Raw genomic sequence first — 21,118 nt, 5'->3', positions numbered from 1 at the left:
AGCAAAACATGCGCAAAGACCTAAACAGACATTTCTCCAAAGAAGACATACAGACAGCCAATAAACACCAAAAAAGATGCTCAACACTGCTCATTATTCAGTTTAGTGGCTCAGTCCTGTCCAACTCTTTCCAGCCCCATGGACTGCAGCATGCCAGGCTTTCATGTCCACCATCAACTCCCAGAGTTTACTCAAATTCATGTCCATTGAGTCCCTGATGCCATCCAACCGTCTCTTCCTCTGTCTTCCCTTTCTCCTCCTGCCTTCAAGCCTTCCCAGCATCATGGTCTTTTCCAATGAGCTAGTTTTTTGCATCAGGTGGCCAAAGTATTGGAGCTTCAGCATCAGTCCTTCCAATGAATATTCAGGACTGATTTCCTTTAAAATTGACTGGTTTGATCTCCTTGCTGTCCAAGGCACTCTCAACAGTCTTCTCTAATACCACAGATCAAAAGCTCACTATCAGAGAAATGCAAATCAAAACTACAAACTTCACACCAGTCAGAATGGCCATCATCAAAAAATTTACAAACAATAAATGCTGGAGAAGATGTGGAGATAAGGGAATCCTCATGCATACTTGTTAGAAATGTAAACTGATATAGTCACTGCCGAGAACAGTATGGAAATTCCTTAAAAAACTAGGAATAAATCTACTATGTGACCCCACAATCCCACTACTGGGCATATACCCTGAGAAAACCGTAATTATAAAAGACATATGTATCCCAATGTTCACTGCAGCAATATTTACAATAGCCAGGACTTGGAAGCAACCTAGATATCCATCAACAGATAAATGCATAAAGATGTGGTACATATATACAATGAAATATTACTTAGCCATAAAAAGGAACAAATTTGAGTCAGTAACCTAGAACCTCTTATACAGAGTGAAATAAATCAGAAAGAGAAAAACAATTATTACATATTAACGCACATATATATGGAATCTAGAATAGTAGTACTGATGACGCTAATAGAGAACAGGCTTGTGGATACACGGACAGTCAGGAAAGGTGAGAGTAGGGCGAATCGAGAACGTAGCACTGACATACATACACTATCACATATAAAATAGACAGTGGAAGCTGCTATTTAACACAGGGAGCTCAGCCTGGCGCTTTATATTACTTTGCCGACTAAGGTCCGCCTAGTCAAGGCTATGGTTTTTCCTGTGGTCATGTATAGATGTGAGAGTTGGACTGTGAAGAAGGCTGAGCACCGAAGAATTGATGCGTTTGAACTGTGGTGTTGGAGAAGACTCTTGAGGGTCCCTTGGACTGCAAGGAGATCCAACCAGTCCATTCTGAAGGAGATCAGCCCTGGGATTTCTTTGGAAGGAATGATGCCAAAGCTGAAGCTCCAGTACTTTGACCACCTCATGCAAAAAGTTGACTCACTGGAAAAGACCCTGATGCTGGGAGGGATTGGGGGCAGGAGGAGAAGGGGACGACAGAGGATGAGATGGCTGGATGGCATCACCGACTCAATGGACGTGAGTCTGAGTGAACTCCGGGAGTTGGTGATGGACAGGGAGGCCTGGCGTGCTGCGATTCATGGGGTCGCAAAGAGTGGGAAACGACTGAGCGACTGAACTGAACTGAAAGGAGAAGGGTGGGGGGAGGGGAGGGGTTATATATTAATATACAATTATGACTGATTCACATTGTTGTATGGCAGAAATCAACACAATAATATAAAGCAATTTTCCATTAATTAAAAAATAATAATAATTAACAGGGTGTACCCATCTCATCACCACTCACTCAACAATAGGTCTTACATTATTATTTTTCTCAGTTTGTTAGACCAAAAACCCTATTGTTTTAAAATCTCTTGAGGACTAGTAATGTTACATAGTTTTTCTTTGTCATATTTATTCCCATAACCTGTGTCCTTTGCCCTTTGGGGATTTTTGTCTTTTTTGTACACAAAGACCCAAAGAAAGGCATGACCAACCTAGATAGCATATTCAAGAGCAGACATTACTTTGCCAACAAAGGTCCATCTAGTCAAGGCTATGGTTTTTCCAGTGGCATGTATGGATGTGAGAGTTGGACTGTGAAGAAGGCCGAGTGCCGAAGAATTGATGCTTTTGAACTGTGGTGTTGGAGAAGATTCTTGAGAGTCTCCTGGACTGCAAGGAGATTCAACCAGTCCATCCTAAAGGAGATCAGCCCTGGGTGTTCTTTGGAAGGAATGATGCTGAGGCTGAAACTCCAGTACTTTGGCCATCTCATGCGAAGAGTTGACTCACTGGAAAAGACTCTGATGCTGGGAGGGATTGGGGGCAGGAGGGAAAGGGGACGACAGAGGATGAGATGGCTAGACGGCATCACCGACTCGTTGGACATGAGTTTGAGTGAACTCTGGGAGTTGATGATGGACAGGGAGGCCTGGCGCGCTGCGATTCATGGTGTAGCAAAGAGTCAGACACGACCGAGCAACAGAACTGAACTGAAAGAAATGCAATGCCAAAGAATGCTCAAACTACTGCACAATCGCACTCATCTCACATGCTAGTAAAGTAATGCTCAAAATTCTCCAAGCCAGGCTTCATGAACTTCCAGATGTTCAAACTGGTTTTAGAAAAGGCAGAGGAACCAGAAATCAAATTGCCAACATCCACTGGATCATGGAAAAGCAAGAGAGTTCCAGAAAAATACTGATTTCTGCTTTATTGACTATGCCAAAGCCTTTGACTGTGTGAATCACAATAAACTGTGGAAAACTCTGAAAGAGATGGGAATACCAGACCACCTGACCTGCCTCTTGAGAAACCTATATGCAGGTCAGGAAGCAACACTTAGAACTGGACATGGAACAACAGACTGATTGCAAATAGGAAAAGGAGTACGTCAAGGCTGTATATTGTCACCCTGCTTATTTAATTTATATGCAGAGTACATCATGAGAAACGCTGGGATGGAAGAAGCACAAGCTCAAATCAAGATTGCTGGGAGAAATATCAATAACCTCAGATATGCAGATGACACCACCCTTATGGCAGAAAGTGAAGAGGAACTAAAAGGCCTCTTGATGAAAAGTGAAGGAGGAGAGTGAAAAAATTAGCTTAAAGCTCAACATTCAGAAAATGAAGATCACGGCATCTGGTCCCATCACTTCATGTGAAATAGATGGGGAAACAGTGGAAACAGTGGCTGACTTTATTTTTCTGGGCTCCAAAATCACTCCAGATGGTGACTGCACCCATGAAATTAAACAACGCTTACTTCTTCGAGGGAATGTTATGACCAACCTAGACAGCATATTAAAAAGCAGAGGCATTTCTTTGCCAACAAAGATCCGTCTAGTCAAGGCTATGGTTTTTCCAGTAGTCATGTATGGATGTGAGAGTCGGACTATAAAGAAAGCTGAGTGCAGAAGAATTGATGCTTTTGAACTGTGGTGTTGGAGAAGACTCTTGAGTCCCTTGGACTGCAGGGAGATCCAACCAGTCCATCCTAAAGATCTGTCCTGAGTGCTCATTGGAAGGACTGATGCTGAAGCTGAAACTCCAATACTTTCGCCACCTGCTGCGAAGAGCTGACTCATTTGAAAAGACCTTGATGCTGGGAAAGATTGGGGGCAGGAGGAGAAGGGGACAACAGAGGATGAGATGGTTGGATGGCATCACTGACTCCATGGATGTAAGTTTGGGTGAACTCCGGGAGTTGGTGGACAGGGAGGCCTGGCATGCTGCAGTTCATGGGGTCACAAAGAGTCGGACACGACTGAGTGACTGAACTGAACCAACTGAAGTTTTTTAAAGTGTCTTCCAACTTATTAAAGTGCCTTCAAGTGTTGTTTTATGTGTAGAAACTGATATGTAGACCCAACAGAGGACTTTGAAAGTCAGGAATAAATCTTTCAAGAATGAGATAAATTCACTATCAGGACCTCATCTTGTCATTTTTCTATTATAATTAACAGTAATCAAGTTATTCAGTATGTTCATCTCCTAACATATTCAGCTGAGTTTTCCACTAAGGCAGTTAACCCTGTCATGAGAAGACATCTTACAGTAAACACAAAATCTAAAGAAATTATTAACTTTTACTAAGAGTAATCATATTACTATTAATAGTAATTATGACAGCCAAGGCTTACTGAACCCTTATTTATATGTAGGATACTGTGATAAGCATATTACAAGCCTTATCCCATTTAATCTCCATCTTCATGCTGCTGATTCCATCAGATGCTCTTGTAAATATGAACAGGGCTGCTGGAAATGTCAGCTAATGTATTCTTTGAGGATTTACTTTTGAAATGTTTGTGAGATTTTCTTATTGTGCTATCGTAAGAAGGACGTGAGTCTGAGTGAACTCTGGGAGATGGTGATGAACAGGGAGGCCTGGCGTGCTGTGATTCATGGGGTCGCAAAGAGTCGGACAAAACCGAGCAACTGAACTGAACTGAACTGAAGTATTTTTCATGCACAGCTCTATAACACCAACAGAAAAAACTGAGAAACTTTTACTCTTTCAATGCTCAAGTATTCTGTTACCCTTCTAAAAGATTCTATCATAGAATAATGTATGTGTAAGAACATACATGAACCCAGAACCCAGGTCTCCCAGATTGCAGGTAGATTCTTTACCAGCTGAGCCACAAGGGAAGCCCAAGAATACTGGAGTGGGTAGCCTATCCCTTCTCCAGGGGATCTTCCTGACCCAGGAATCAAAGCAGGGTCTCCTTCATTGCAGGTGGATTCGTTACCAACTGAGCTATCAGGGAAGTGTATTCCATACACTGGTTATAAATCATCAAAAGTGGTTGTACACAGCTAGTTCTCAAAGACAGCTAGAAACATACAATAGCCTGGTATGTTAGAATTACAATACAGAAACAAAGAATTTGGGACATACCAACACAGGCTTATTTTTTAGTTCATTCCCACCTGCTGCTGCTGCTGCTAAGTCACTTCAGTCGTGTCCAACTCTGTGCGACCCCATAGACGGTAGCCCACCAGGCTCCCCTGTCCCTGGGATTCTCCAGGCAAGAACACTGGAGTGGGTTGCCATTTCCTTCTCCAGTGCATGAAAGTCAAAAGTGGAAGTGAAGTCGCTCAGACCTACCTACTCCTTCCTCCCTTGCATCATAGGAACACTTACTAAAAATCTACTAGGTATCATACTGAGCCAGGCATTAATAAAGTTTCTAACCTCAAAGAACTAGGTCTGGTGAAAGAGCTATGAATGTAAACACATGATTACAACTCAATGAAATAGATGCAAAACGCCTTATGTAGAACAAGATGGCAAATAAAAGAAGAGATCCACTTTGCTTATATGAATTAAGAAAGACAGGAGGACCACTCCAGGCAGAAAGGCGCAGAGATTGCACAGAAACATGAAGGGGCATGCTCAGTACATGGAACCAAGAAGTCCCTCTAAGAGACTATAGGCAATTAGAAGTGAAACTGCACCATCAAGCAGGGGTCAGGTTATGGAGGGTCTAATAAGCCATATTAAGAAGTTTTGAACTTCACTGTATACTAAGTCATGAAAAGGTTTTTAAGTAGGGGGAGGATCAGATTGACATGATTCACTATTATTATGGTTCACAGCATTATTATGGCAAATTATAGAAAGAGCCCAGACTAGAGGCTGAAAGATGAGTTTCACAAGCTTTTACAAGAACCTGAAGTAAGGCAGCAACAGTAGTAAGATGGAGAAGATTAAACAGTTTTAATAAATATCTAACGGGTGAAACGGACAGAAAAACCTTCATATATCCCTTACAGCAATGTTTACAGCACTGTCATTCAAAATAGCCCAAAAGAGGAAACTATCCAAATGCCCATCAACTGATGACTACATAAAGAAATATTCATACACAAGAATATTATTCAGCCATAAAGAGGAATGAAGTATCGAACCATGACAACATAGATGAACCTTGAAAAATTATCCTACATGAAGGAAACCAGACACAAAAGGCCCCATATTGCATGATTTCAATTAAATGAAATATTCAGAATAGGCAAATCCACAGAGACAGAAAATGGATTAATAGTTGCCAGGGGCTGACTGGAGGAGGGTTTGGGTCATAACTGCTAATTGGTATAGACTTAAATAGGGTGATGGTGATAGTTGCATAACTTTGTGAATATACTAAAAACCACTGAACTGTACATTTTAAGAGGGTGAATTTTATGTTATGTGAATTATATTTCCATTGTTTTAAATGGCACAGCTAACTGTTTAGAGATGAGCACTTAAGAGGAAGGGGAAAGGAAAAGATGGGTTCAATCTGAGGCATGTTGAATTTCATACGTTTGTAGGTTGCTCTGGTGCTATGACCTGCAGGCAGCTTTGACACACAGGTCTGATGCTCAGGGCCAAAGTCATCCAAACTAGAGATATACTCCTGAACCTTGCATATGTGGCAGCTGCAGAACTCCACTTACTTGTGGTGTGCCTGCGTTCAGTCGCTTAGTGATGTCCGACTCTTTGTGACCCTTTGAACTGTAGCCCATGAGGCTCCTCTGTCCATGGGATTTCCCATGCACGAATACTGGAGTAGGTTGCCATTTCCTTCTCCAGGGTTATCTTCCTGACCCAGGGATCAAACCCACATCTCCTGTGTCTTCTGCACTGCAGGCAATCTTCTTTACCCACTGAGCCATCAGGGAAGGCCACTTGTGGTGTGTGAGTATGCACAAACTACTTAATCTCTAGTGTTCTCTAAGCTCTCATTCCTTTAGCTATAAAAGTGGGTAAATAATAATACACAGGACTTTGTATACAGGTTAGAATTAAAGACCACGAAAATTCCTTTATAAATTGAAAAGTCCTATAAAAAGCTAACTGAACATCTACACCTGGACTACTTTTCCCAAAACCACTCACTGTATTTCAAAATAAATATAATGGAGCTAGATAAGATCCAGGGAAAAAGAGCTAAAACTCTGAGGTTTATGAAGGATTTCTGTATTGATTAGGGAGCAAGGGTGTTAAAAGAGCTTGTTCGCACAGCAGAATTCTGATTAAGACATTCATTAAAAGTAAGAAAAAGAAAACAAAGACTTCTTTCAAATAATGGATATTTGAAATTATAAAAACCCACTGACTCTTAGCTTAGGACTAGAGAATAAAATGGGTACTATGCCCAAGGGATAAAACTAGTTCAAAAATCTGAATAAACTCAAGGAAAATTTGAATGACAAAATTTTGAAAATAAGGATATTATAAGCCTGTACCTGTAACCTGTTGAAGTCATGTGGCCTTCTCCCACAAATTATCACTTGATGCCAAGGTCAGAATGGCTCCATCATGGATCCAATCTTAATAATTACAGAATGCCAATATAATTTTCATATATTCAATTATGTACCTCTCAGCTATTCTTTAATTGGCCTAATACCAATTTCTTTATATATTTTTATCTCTAATACATCTGTATTATTCAACTCCTCAAGGTTTTAAAAGGGGGAAGAAAATAAATATGAAGTAATCTAATAGTACCTAATACTTTAGTGACTCTTCTCCCTCAAAAATGAGGACATATATTTCCCTCTCCAACAGTATATACTCATTTAAAAAAAAATACTATGGAGAATGTGGCATATGTCCTACCATATTTTATGTACATATTCCCATACAAAGGGCTATGATACAGCTTCTCTTACATAATGAACCATTTTTCAATGTCAGTACATACGGATCTACTTAATCCCTTCCAACAACTGTGTAATTTCATTTACATAAATATACCATAACTTACTTCACCCATTCCTTACTAGTAGATGTGTAGATTATTTTCACTTTTAAAAACTGTAAACAGTGCAATAAACACTCCTGGATATACATTTAAACATTTATCCAATTGAATCTTTCAGGTAAATTTCTGTAAGTGGGATCTATTGACATGTGGTTTCCACTTTGATATGTATTGCTAAACTGATGACCTCCAGAAAAGTTTACAATAATGTATGTTCCCACTACAGCATAAAGAGTACACATTTTTCCATACCTTTCCAGGTGTGCTATCATTCCAATCTTAGCCATCATGAAAATAAAAAATGTTACTTATGGAATCCCCTGACGGTTTATTGGTTAAGACTCCACATTGTCACTGCCGAGAGCATGGGTTCAATCCCTGATTGGGGAACTAAGATACCCTAAGCTGCAGAGTGCAGGCAAAAAAAAAAGGTACTGTTTGAACTTGCATTACCATATTAATGAAGTATCCCTTAATATGGTTCTACATCACTTTTTGTGTGAGTGTGGATAGGTTGGCTATTTGTGTGCTTAGCCCCCACCCCCGCCCCCGTTTTTATCTTTTTGGATGTTTGCTTTTTTCTGATTCAGATACAGAAGAAAATCCTGATTTGATAGATGACGCAAATAGTTTTCCCAGGTTTTCACCTGTCTTGTATTTTTGTTAAAGATGTCTTAATTTCCATGTAGCCAAACAGCTTGACTTTTTCCTAAATGGTTTAAGAATGCTTTGAAAAAGTGAAAAGAATCCCTACTTTTCTTAATGGAGAAAAATATTTAATCCCAAGTCCACAAATAGAAAAGCTAACCTAATGTTAAATAATTCAATCTGTGTTAACTGACATTATCATTTTTATTTCCACAGCTGTCTAATGTTTAACATTAATTAATGTTGATTAATATTCAAAATTTACATATAGTAAAGAAAGATACGGAGGAAGAATGAACTCATGATTTTCAAATAAAATCTACCTCTTAGCTCTGTCCATTGAAACGGGTCTAGAAGCAGTGACATCCCAGTAGCCACAAGCACACCCAATACCCAGGTCTTGATGTCTAAATAGCATTCCCTATTAAAATGAATTAGGGCCCTTTGGACAAATGGCTGAGTCCAAGACAGGGACAGGCAAAGTGAACCTGGGATATACTGTGCCAGAAAGTAAGAAAGAGTTCAAAAACTGATGGAGACATGTCAGTAAGATACAGAGGCCAGCTTAAAAGCAATTTCATTGGTCATCTCAAAAATAAATGTGAGCATAAAATCAGTGATTACAGGAATAGACTTTAAAACATCAAATAAAAAAAGAACCTGTGGGTCACTACTGATACAAATAAATACAAACCAAACAAATAAAGAGAAGGGAGAGAAAAGAGAGAACCCTTACTTAATGGTAGCTGTCAACTAATAATTGTAGAAATAATGACAGAGTCAGATTACCCACCATTTTGCCGTCAAGATGGTGGTAGTTTAACATGGTGAGAATTAGCAGTGGATGCTACAACCCACTGGGTACAAGTTTGTTGGAGAACAAGATATTTACAGTCTCAAAGCATCTCCCCACAGAGTACCTATTATAAAGAATTAAAGATACCTTCACAGAGATAAAGCTGATAGATATGAGATAGCTATGACATTAGTCACTAACCAGTGTTAATATAACACCATTAATAATGCAACAAGCCAGCATATTGTGCCTCCTGATGTGATACCCCAAGGAGGGTATGACATCACTTTCAGAGTATTTCTATCAAAAATGTTCAGTCTGAACCTGACCATAGGGAAACCATCAGACAAAACTAAATGAGAAGATGTTGCACAAAACAACTGGCCTGAATTCTTCAAAATGTGCCACTGCCATGAATGACTAAGAAAAGCTGGGAACCTTCTAGACTATGAGATGCGACAGTTAATTTGTGATCCTGAGATCAGGGGGAAAAAAACTGCTAAAAGCACATTCTGGAAACTGATAAAATTTAGACTTTTTATCAGTGTTGAACTTCCTATATTTTGTCATTGTGCTGGAGTTATACAAGAAATTATGCTTGCTGTTAGAGGACAGTCAGCAAGCTTGTTCCAAAAAGGACTAGACAGTAATTGGTCTCTTGCAACCACTCAACTCTGCCACTGTAGTGCAAAAGCTGCACTACAAGCAGCTATGCCCCAATAAAACTTGACAAAAACAGAAACAAGCTTTACTGGGCCAACAGGCAGGTCGTAGTTTGCAGACCCCTGCATCCAGAGGAAAAGGGTCCCAATATAAGCAACTTATTTTCAAAGAATTCAACAAACATAAATAATATGTATTCAAGTATGTATGTGTACATGCAACTTACTTTCAAAGAATTCAGCAAACATAAATAATATGTATTCAAGTATGTGTGTGCACATAGGCCTTCCCAGGTAGCATTAGTGGTAAAGAACCTGCCTGCCAATGCAGGAGACATAAGACAGCAGGTTCGGTCCCTGGGCTGGGAAGATCCCCTGGAGGGGAACATGCAACACGCTCCAGTATTCTTGCCTGGAGGACCCCACGGACAGAGGAGCCTGGTGGGCTACAGTCCATGGAGTCGCAAACAGTCGGATAAGACTGAAGTAACTCAGCACTTATGGGTGCTCATAGAGAGGTGTACACACATAAAGCAAGTATGTGTAGTTTAAAGGTAAGAGGCATTCACTGTACAATTTTTTTTTTAACTACCTTTCCATGGGTTTCAGTTCAGTCAGTTCAGTTGCTCAGTCGTGTCCGACTCTTTGCGACCTCGTGAATCACAGCACGCCAGGCCACCCTGTCCATCACCAACTCCCGGAGTTCACTCAAACTCACGTCCACCGAGTCGGTGATGCCATCCAGCCATCTCATCCTCTGTCGTCCCCTTTTCCTCCTGCCCCCAATCCCTCCCAGGATCAGAGTCTTTCCCAATGAGTCAACTCTTCGCATGTTGAAATGTTCCAAACAGAAAGTTCATAAATTACCTAAGGTAAGCACTGTATCCCTATTTAATCCTCTCAAATATTTTATTGTTACTACCCATTTTTAATTTTATTATATTAAGATCACAATAATATAACTGTTCCATAAACCTAGGTACTATGAGATAATATAATTAAGATATAAGAAATCTATTGCCCTCCTAAAGCATAAAGCCTCTAAGTTACATTAATTAGGATTAGTGTCTATAAACAGTAGATCTGCTTCCAAATATATCTAAGACTAATAAGCTCCACAACGGCAATGAACTGGTGGTCCCTTTCGTTTCTCAATGTATTTGTAGACCCTAGGAAGGCTGCATGGTACTCAGTAGGCACTGAATAACAGTTATGGAATTAAGAAATTAATTACATGGTAAACCAGAATCTTATGAGATGCCAAATCATAAAAAGTTTTCCTTTTATTTCCATTGCTAACTTTCATTTGAATGTTTTTAAAGCTTTGTATTTATAAAAACTCCCAAGTTAGAATAAAACATGCCCAATAATTTTTAACATTCAGGTCTCAATAAATAGTTATTATTAAATAAATATTCTTAAGTTGACCTAAATACAGTACCTGAATTTTGTGTTAGTTTATTCTAAAAACAAATTAACACAATAAGGTACTCTCAATTATTCTACAGTCCTATAAAACTGCACATAATGCTATCTTTCAGCTTTCCGCCTTTGAATAGGCCATTCCTAACACTCCACGAAATTCATCACTAAGCTTTGAACTCCGTGAGGTACCTCCTGTGTGCACAGAAAGAAACTCATAGACCTAAAGTGCCACTTCTTGTCCCCTCAGACAAAGCAGCCTCAATCAATGTTAACAAGGGCACCGCCCTGTTTTCTTCACACTGCCGCTTTTCCACTTAGTTAAAAATATTCACCCACATATTTATTTACGCCTAACTAGTCCAGAGTCGGACACGACTGAAGCGACTTAGCAGCAGCAGCAACTAGTCCATACAGTAATCTTAATACTAGCAGAGAAAAACTGACACTTTAGATTATTAAAACATTATATAAAATAAGACTTTTAAGTAAAATTTATAGTTATAAATTGTTTATACCCACAGGTTAATTAGAAAAAACATCCAAACTTAGGATTTCAATTTTTACTATAAAAGCAAGTAAGTTGACCAGTAGAGGGCACTCAGTTGAAAGGGGGGGGTGGTTGAAGAGAGGCCACAGCCTTGAAGAGAAAGAAAAGCATTTACAAAACTGCTGTGCACCTTGTTTTAAAAACAACAGAATGTTTCTACAGAACTCCAGAGTAAGCTACTATACTGCTAGTTTAGAAAATGAAAGGTTTCCATCTATACTATGTTAAAAGAAAAAAAATCTAACATAAACCACTCTCATAGACTTGAATTTCACAACTTACAGAATGTTTAAATCTCTATGTAATGCATATTAGGGTCTCAGCCTGGGCACTACTGACATCTAGGGCCATATCATTTGGGGGCGGCGGGGGGGGGGGGCGTCCCATGCACTACAGGGAGGTTAACAGAACCCTCGACCTGTATCCACTATAGATGCCAGTAGCAGTCCCCGCCCTCAGGTTGTGACAACCAAAATTGTCTTGATTGACAAATGTCCCCTGAGGGGCAAAGTCACCACCCATTCCTCCTTAGTAACTACTGATACGTGTTTTGTTTTTTTTAACAAAAAAGAAAGGAATGAAAGAAAAAAGAAAATTAACAGCTTGTATCATTAAACAGTGCTTTTCTTAAATTCCTCTTTAATACTGATTTAATTCTCTAAAGTTTAAATACCTTAATCAGCAAGTAAATTACACAATTAACATGGAAATTTTTTTTTCAAAGAGAAACTGATACATCTTGGCGAATAAGCAGCCCAGAGCGCTAAAGATGGAACCAATCAATCCAATTACAAATCCATTCTTCCTTATTGAGGAAAGAACTGTTTCATCAGAGACTGAATTATAAATATCACATTAACAGAAGCATGCAGATGTCAATGAATTGGAGCCCGGGAGAAAATACTTCTTATATCTATTTTTATATTATATCCAGTAGATGCTTGTTATATATTTGCTAACTGACCACCTGATCCTTCCAATCTCTACTTCCATTTTCCTGCTTCCACCAAATTTTACCTTAGAAAACACATTTCAGAGAATGTATTTTTATAATAACCATGACCTCCAAACTATAGAAGTACCTATTATTTCTAGCCTAGTACTGTATTTGAGGACTGAGTGTTTAATAATCCTGCACTGCTAAAAAGGTCTTTCGTTCTCTCTCAGAACTCGCAGATGAGCTTCATAAAAGATAAAGATAAAATCTTCTCAGCATAGAAGTAAAGGTGATTATCATGCAGATATAAGCATGCTCCATCCATGTATCATACCCAATTCTGTGTCAATCTCTGCCATTAGGATGCCATCAGATAGTATGCTGAGCTCAAATTTTGATATACTGGGAAATCCGAATCAGCCTCCAATATTTAATATTTCCTTACCTTGAAGGGCAGTTTTTTCATTTTTAAAAAGCTATAAAAGGGAACAGTGGAAATTCCGCTTAACTTGATCTCAGGAAACTTAAAATTCTATCACTTACTAGCTAAGTATCCTTAAGCAAGTTACAACCTCTCAGAGACCACTGTTATCAATAAAACGAGACTATGACCACCTTTCTTACAGTATAAATCTCTGAAAATTCTAAACAACTAGAAAATAAGGCATTACTTAATTAGAAATTTTTCTCTAAACTTCTTTCCCATTGTTTTAAGGGAGAAAAACTGATGAGAATTCCAAATGTGCCAAGTCTATGTCCTCTCTTATTTTTACTGAACTACACTGTCCACCAATCAAAAACTTCAGCAGTAGTGATGCTCACTATTCTTCAACTTTTTATAAAAATGTCACGTATTTTTGTTTATTAAAATAAACAACTGGATTCTCCTGCTTTTCTTCTAGTTGAACTACACCAAGAATTTAATGTGTCAGTTCCCTCAAAGACTCACTGTCACTTGGGAGATAAGAGACAATCTCTGAAACCTTTTCCCAGGTGACTACTCTAGTGACGGACGTCAGTTTCAAAGTTCACAGGTAATCAATGGTTCCCTGGGTCAAGTCTTCTGATTTGGCAGAAATCATATCAGAGTTAATGGGTTTGAATTTATAAGCTTTTTCTTTCCCCCAAATAAAGGATAGCCTTTTAGCTTTATTTAAAATTTATATTACACTTAGAACAATTTTGACCAAAAGGTTTCCTAAGCTTTTTTTTTTTAATCACGTTCTTAATATATCATTCTTGACCTCTGATAGGAAACAGAGCATAATGGAATTCCTCAGATTTTCAGAGAAGATGGGCACTTCTGCTACAATCATATTCCAGAATCCCAGGAAAACTACCGTGCTTTGCTTAACTTAAATTCTATTAAAACTCCTTTTTACTTCCAATTTAAATGGTGGAGTATGCTGGCTTTAGGAACAGGTGAACTATTTAATCCTCCTCAAAGTAAAAAATAAACCCATCAGCACTGAACTGACTTGCCAAGAGGAAATACAGAATGACTCTTACATAGGTGGGCCACTTAAGTTAGACTCTCCTTTTTACTAATGCAAAATTATTAAACCTGGAAGCCATGTAAAAGTTGATTCTGTGTTTAACTCAGATCTTTGCCAATAAGGGTGTTTTTCTTCATCTTCTTTCCTGCAGTAGCAAAAATATTTGACATTTCCTTATGAACAGTTATCTACTCAATCCTCAAAATGCTACACTGCACAGACATCTTCCCATGGCCAACAATGTTCTCAGAAACTACCTGAGTGCAGTCAAGGTGGTTTTTTTTTTTTTTTTTTAAGACATTACACACATAATACCTAACAGGGCATTTTGACCTGTTCTAGACTATACAGCTTGGGACTCTGAGACAGTTCTGGGAAATTTTTCAGAGCTGATTAAAAATCTGGCAATATCAGATCTAGAATAAAAGTTAAAGGATTAGGATTGCTTCACCTGGAATAAAGAAGTCTAAGAAATAATCTAACAACATAAACCTATTTCAAAAATGAGCTGGTACTAGGTTAAACTTAACAGGAAGATTCAGACTATGCAAGAAATATGCTAATAAGTACATTCTGGAAATTAGTTAAGAAGGACAGTTATGTGCCAGTCTCTCCTGCAGGTCTTTGGGATTAAATAAATCCTTATCTGCTTCCAATCATCTGAGTACAGTTCTGCCAGAAGGCAGTGGGGAATACTACCTGCCCTCTCAAGCTCTCTGCCAGGCCTTTATTCTATCATTTTGCTGTTAGCCATCCTTTGGTTCATTTTCATAAAACTGAAGAAGTCTGAAAATTACTAATCAATTTGTAATTAAAAAAACCAATTCTAACACTGGCTTGAATAAATTGAAAAAGGGCCGAAAAGCAAAGGTAAGGATTGGTGGTGGTACCCTTATATATCAGCTGATATACATACTCCACTACTTCAACGTGAAAAGAAAATATGAAAATACTACTAAACAAATGCTTTTAATTATCAAGTGATTATGCATCACCAGTGTCAACTTCTACATGTGATATCAAAATACCAAAAAAAAAACAACCAAAACCCCATAAAAACAAAAGCCACCTTTTAAAAAAATGACTATTAGATATGTCTCATCGTACAGACAAGAGGTAAACTCACATTTTCATCCTCTGAGAAAACTGTGCAATACACTTCCAATCAAAATACACATACACTAATACAGAGTGAACGTCACAGTATTACTATCCTGAGAGAAGATGGGCTGGGCTCTCGTATCTGTGGTTACTTATAACATCAAAGTAAAGCTGTGAAACCCAAGTACATTTCAGTTAATGTAATAAAAGTATGATTAGTATAACTGCCTTATAATGAGTAGTCAGAGAAAATGATCAGAGAAACCATTTTTTGTACCCAAAGGATGGGCCTGCACAAGTCGATATGCATAATATTAAAATAAGATTTACCTCTATCGTAGGATCATATTCATCCACAAAGTGATTCTGAATTAGCTGTATCGTCAAGGCACTCTTGCCTACGCCACCAGCTCCAACTACCACAAGTTTATATTCAGTCATTTTCAGCAGGCCTTATAATAAAAATAACGAAAATGTGACTAAGTTAGAACATGTGCCGCACATGAGGTTAATGTAACCCAAATGCTCTATCAATACACAAATTCACCTTTATATGGAAAATTATTTTCAAAATACTTCACAAAATTCAAGGAAACACCAGTTGACTACAGATGTGTATTGCAGTGAACTGTAGTTTGTTTACAAACTCCTTCATCAGCATTTGAGAACAATGCATTCAGAGTGCACAGTTCTTTTACCTTCAACTCAGGCTGCTCTATCTAAAGAGCCAGCAGTCTGCTGTTCTGCAGCAGTTAATGGCTCTCGGAGGAGCAAGCCATGACTTCGCTCAGGACAAGTGTTGAGTGCGCTGCTCTATGTCCTGTGGACCCACCGCACAGAACTTGTTGACAGCTACCACCACAGTATTCCTCACTGATGTGGGCCCCTAAGAGTTACAAGTGGATATGCTGAGTGTCTCTGTTGGAGCCGACAGCTATAGAAAACTTTTTAAAAGCATCATCATGGTCGTTCTCCAGGACAGTTAGCAAGAATCAAATTGGGGTGGCAGGAGGACTGTCAAAGCTAGACACTATGCTGGGAAAATAAAAACTGAGATGCCAAGCAGATGAGGACAATATCTGGTGACATTGTAATCTGTAAATTATCTGCTGGGGAAAATAATGGTGTAAAAAATAAGAGAACTTTGAGAATTGTGAACTATTCAGCATAGATCATCTGATCATCAATCACAATATATGCTATTACTAGTGCTGAAGTACTTTGCACAGAAAATAGAATTAAATAATATTTAAAGAAAAGCATGCTTTTAATGAGAGAATTTCTAAAAGATGTTAGTTATATCACAGTAACCCACATGACTTTTACTCTCTGCTTGTCATATATCAACTCCCAACAGTAGCGATAAATATCAACAACAGGTGAGGTTTAACAGCACCAACACAGACACTATTTTTTTAGTTAGTTTCAAACTCTTTGAAATGAATGTATCTACTTTAACCTCCTTTCCCTCAATAACTACATTACTACAAATTTAAGTCATGAACTGGTAGTCAATGTTCAAGAATGTACTACACGGTAAGTAGTTCCAGATTAATGAAAGTGCAGATATACTATACAACATCATACACATGCAGCATCCCATTTACTGAAGACCAAGAATCTTCCCAGTACGCACCCCACCACCCCACCACATCCTTGCTCTGGCTCTACTTCCTGAACCCATTCCCAAAGAGCAGACAGGCCCAGCAACTGCTGTATCACAGTTCCTCATGGGCCTGCTCTGTGCCACCCAGGCTTGTCTAGGGCCACCGCCAACATGCATTATGTCCTGTTTTGCTCCCTCTTTTCATTCCTAATATTGGCATTAGCAAATGTGATAGGTGAGGATAATCACACCAAAACGTATCCTCTAGTTCCCTGTCACCCCACCCCTCCAATAAAATCTGGATAGCCTAGAAGAGTAGTTCTTAAAATGTGGTATAGGAACCCACCAGGGTTCCCAAGACTTTTGGAGAGGGTCCAAGAGGTAAAACCTGGTTTGATGATAATGGTATGAGGTGATGTACCCTTCCCACTCTTATTCTTTCACAAGTATATACAGTAGAATTTTCCAGACCTGTGATCACAATACATTGACTATAGAAGCAGCTATGAGGATCCAGCTATCTTCTACGAAGCCATACAATTAGAGAGATTAGTGAAAGTGTGAAACAATGCCACTCTTCTCGCTAACTGTTGCATTTGTTTTGGAAAACAGTTACTTTTCATTAAATATTCTATTTCTGTTACCAAGTAAAGGGCTAATTATTTCTTTTTTAAATGAATTAATAGTTTAATTCTCCATTCTAATTTCTGTTGTGGCAATACTGACACACTCCACATTGGGATCTTCAGTAATTTTGAAGAGTCCTTATGGCCAGTAAGTGAGCCAGTCTAGGGGAGACTGTGGACAAATACTGGATTAGTGCTTAGCTTGCAGATACACATGTGAATTCTCAACACCACACACTTTCTGGTCTACTTTTTTATGCAGTGGTTATTTCTGAAAAAAATCTTTCACTTGGATTTCAAAAATCAAGTTTCTTTAATCCACTAGAGAGAAATGGGTTGCCATGGAAAATCACAGGCCAAAGGAGTTCTCCGTGTCCAAAGCTACATAAGCTAGTAAGGGGTGGAACTGGGACCAGAACTGAGCATTTCATTCAGGCAAAAAATGTTCATTTTTTTGACCATTAAAAAAAATGAATTATCACTTCATCTACTGTCTCTTAAAACCAGGAATGCCTGTGGACGGATACAGTCTAAGGTAAACAGTACTGCTATCAACCATTTTTGACGTCTCTAGTCCACTACACATTCGAGTCAGCATTTTGGACCTTAGTCACCTAAGAATGACATCACTCATAAGGTTGATTCTGAGATGATGACTATGAACAGAATTTTTTCCCTTTGTAATTTCTTTTGAACAATTTTTTCTTTCATTACAAATGTAACATGTATAGTAAGTAAAAACTAGAAAATGCGTTTTTGTTCTTAACCACTCGTTTTGGTGGATATCAAGATTTAAGAAGGCCAGTTTAGGACTTCACCTGCACCAATGCACATGCCTCAGAGTATTTCAGGCACTTGGCTGGCAGACTGCTACAATTAACTTCTCTTGTAGGTCGCTTTTGGAAAAAAAAAAAAAAAAAGGCCTGGGAACCGTTTAGGAGTACTGTAATAACTCCTGGGCTGGGGGTCCAATTTGTACGCATAAGGGTAATACAGAAGGCATGGGGGAAAGGAAAACAGGCAAATTAAACTTCACGTGCAATTTTAACTACCGCTGTTCACACTCAACTAGCAGGGAAAGAGCCCTGCTTCTGCCGTGCGGGTTTGCTGTGTGTGTTTTAACTTGACAAAGCAAAGCAGACCTTCTGGGATTAACTTTTTCCTTTACACGAAGTCCAGGCTTTACGTTGCAGGGTGTTGGCCACCTGTTCTTTCACCACCATCTCTACCTCCACCACCTCCTTTGTGGCCACAGCAATGTCACAGCCCATACGGGGGGGAGGGGAGCCGTCAGGAACTCGGCTGCAGATGCATTTTTTCCAAACACAATAACCTCCATCAGTGGTCTCTAAGCACTTTCCCCTGCGCTTCCAAAAGGCGACCTCACCTCTTAACTCTTCTATCCGCCCTACACACTGAAAAAGGACCACAAGCCGTCCAGTCTGCGCTTGGGGGAGAAGTTTATACCTTCGTCCCAGAGATGAGAGATGCAGCAGAGAAGGCAGCAACCGAGGCAGCCCAGTACTAGGAAGGGAAGAAGAGGTGCGGGAGCGGAGAGGAGGGTGAGGGAAGGACGGCGAGGGGGAGGGGAGGCCGGAGCGCCGCGGGAGTAACCTCCACCGCACCCGACCGCCCAGAGGGGCGGCCCGCCCGGCCCGCGAGTTTCTCCCCGGCCGCCTCCAGCCGCGGCTCTCGGGAGGAGGAAGGAAGGGGTTCCCCGTCCAGGAAGCAGCCCCAGCGGCGGCCGCCTCCAGCCTCACCCTCCTCAGCCCCGCACCGCCCATTCCTCATTCCCCGCGTCGCCGCGTCTCCCCCTGCAGACCGCCCCCCCAACCGGCCCCGTCCGCCCGGCGGCCCGCCCGCCCAGGCCCCGCACCCGCGCCCCCTTCCCGCCCCTCCAGGGACCCCTAATTCATTCACTCGCCGCCGGCCCCGCCCGGCGCCGGCGAGGAGGGTCGGGACCCCGGCAGGAGCCGCGAGGGGTGGTCCGCTCTGTACCTCTCTCCCGCACCTGGGAGCCGCCGAGCCTCTGGCCCCCGCCGCTGCCTTCAGTGCCTGCGCCGCGCTCCGTCCCAGTCCGAAATGGCGGGGGCCGGGAGTACTGGCCGAACCGCCACCGCCACCGAAGCCGCCGCCGCCACCGCCGCCGCCGCTGTGCCTCCGCCGCCGCGGCCGCCGCCTAGGAAAATCGAGCTCCGAGCGCACCGATGAGTTCGGGGCCGGGCGGCCGCAGAGGGCAGAGCTATCGATGCGCTCGGCGCTCGATTCCTCTCCAGACGGGAGTGCGGCTGAGGGCGATGTGGGAAGAGGGAAGAGCGAGCCTGCTAGCGCCGCCGGGAAGAGGGAGGGGGGGCCGGCCCGGGCCGGGGAGGGGGCGGACCAGGCCGGCGGAGGAGGAGCGGGGGCCGGCGCGGCGGAGGAAGCGGGCGGCTGGGGCCGTGGAGGGTGGGGACGCGCGGCCGGCGTAGTGGCAGAGGGGTTGGCTCTGGGAGGTGCCTCGGCGCGCGCGGGTGGGGGCGCCGGCGGATCCACGCGGGGCCCGCCCCCAGGCTCCAGCCGCAGGGCAGGCCAAGAGCCGCAGCCTCGGACCCCGGCCGGCGCGGGCTCGGTACCCCGGCGATGCCGAGGCCAGCGCCGCCCTGCTGTCGGGGCCACACGGTGGAGCTGCGAAAATCCCGCCACCCATGGGGTCGGCCTGCACTTGGGTACATTCATTTACAATCATTTATTGCAAGTGAATAAACATGCAGTCACCCAAAGTAGGAGGCAACTTGGGGGACCTCGGAAGAGACCTGGCCGCCAGTTCCCTGGCCCGGAGCTTTCTGAGCACACCTGGATGATTACCAGTCTCCACAATAGGGGGGTTAAGAGCTAGCCCCAAGCCCAGACAAACGCGACAAAATCTTTCACCACTAATTAAGCGGGGGGCGGGGGGGGGGGGAGCGGCGGATCTGTTGTTTTCTGTTGTTATTTTTATGTATATTTCGAAGCCATCGCGGGTCACTCAAAACGACGACCTCAGATATACCTATGGCACCTGACAGTACAAGCAGACGACAGACTATTTTTAAATAGAAGTGCCCTTAATAGTCTAGACTTGAGGAGAATCATTCAAACATTAATTAGAAGACAGATTAATCAGTTAACGTTCGGGGAGTTAGCACGTTAAACAATGAAACAATTAAACATAACTCTAGTATGCCCAGAGTCTGCGTTGATAAACTATCTATAAAGGTTTGGGGGAGTATTTTTTTAAAATTGAGGCCTGGCAGACTGGCGCTTATACCTAGTAGGACCACCCATCTGAGTCTCTGCTCATAGGTCTGTCCTTCTAATCCGCACCATAAAACACGAATAGTTATTTTAAAGACCAACTAGTATGTCTGTTAACCTAGGCCTTACACCAGCTGCCCCCTTTTCCTCCTTCCCCTTACGTGGGCTGTACTCTGCCAGGCTGTTTCCTGCTTCTTGTCTCCTGGCACCTGGCACCAGGTGGAAGAGGCAGAAGAGGAGACAGGAAACCGGGCAGGGAAAAGAATATGC

At 41.4% G+C, this 21,118-nt stretch overlaps 1 protein-coding gene across 5 annotated transcripts in view; it reads right to left on the bottom strand.

Annotated features, from left to right (window-relative positions):
- The window catches only part of KRAS (KRAS proto-oncogene, GTPase), a 44,388-nt gene extending 24,326 nt beyond the window's left edge, over positions 1-20,062 (bottom strand). For 3 of the 5 annotated variants that reach the window (XM_069585547.1, XM_069585545.1, XM_069585543.1), the window contains exons 1-2: positions 19,574-20,062; positions 15,674-15,795 (exon numbers count right to left, since the gene is read on the bottom strand). In XM_069585547.1, the coding sequence (XP_069441648.1) occupies positions 15,674-15,784 (111 nt within the window). In that variant the 5' untranslated portion in view covers positions 15,785-15,795; positions 19,574-20,062. The remainder of the gene's footprint in view (positions 1-15,673; positions 15,796-19,573) is intronic. The other 2 variants (XM_069585546.1, XM_069585544.1) reach the window with 2 other exon arrangements.
- Between the last annotated feature and the right edge of the window lie 1,056 nt (positions 20,063-21,118).

The sequence above is a fragment of the Ovis canadensis genome, chromosome 3, assembly GCF_042477335.2.
Source record: "Ovis canadensis isolate MfBH-ARS-UI-01 breed Bighorn chromosome 3, ARS-UI_OviCan_v2, whole genome shotgun sequence".
In the NCBI taxonomy this organism is placed as follows: Eukaryota; Metazoa; Chordata; class Mammalia; order Artiodactyla; family Bovidae; genus Ovis; species Ovis canadensis.
The sequence above is the reverse complement of the archived record's forward strand: the minus strand, read 5'-3'. Positions and strand labels throughout refer to the sequence as shown.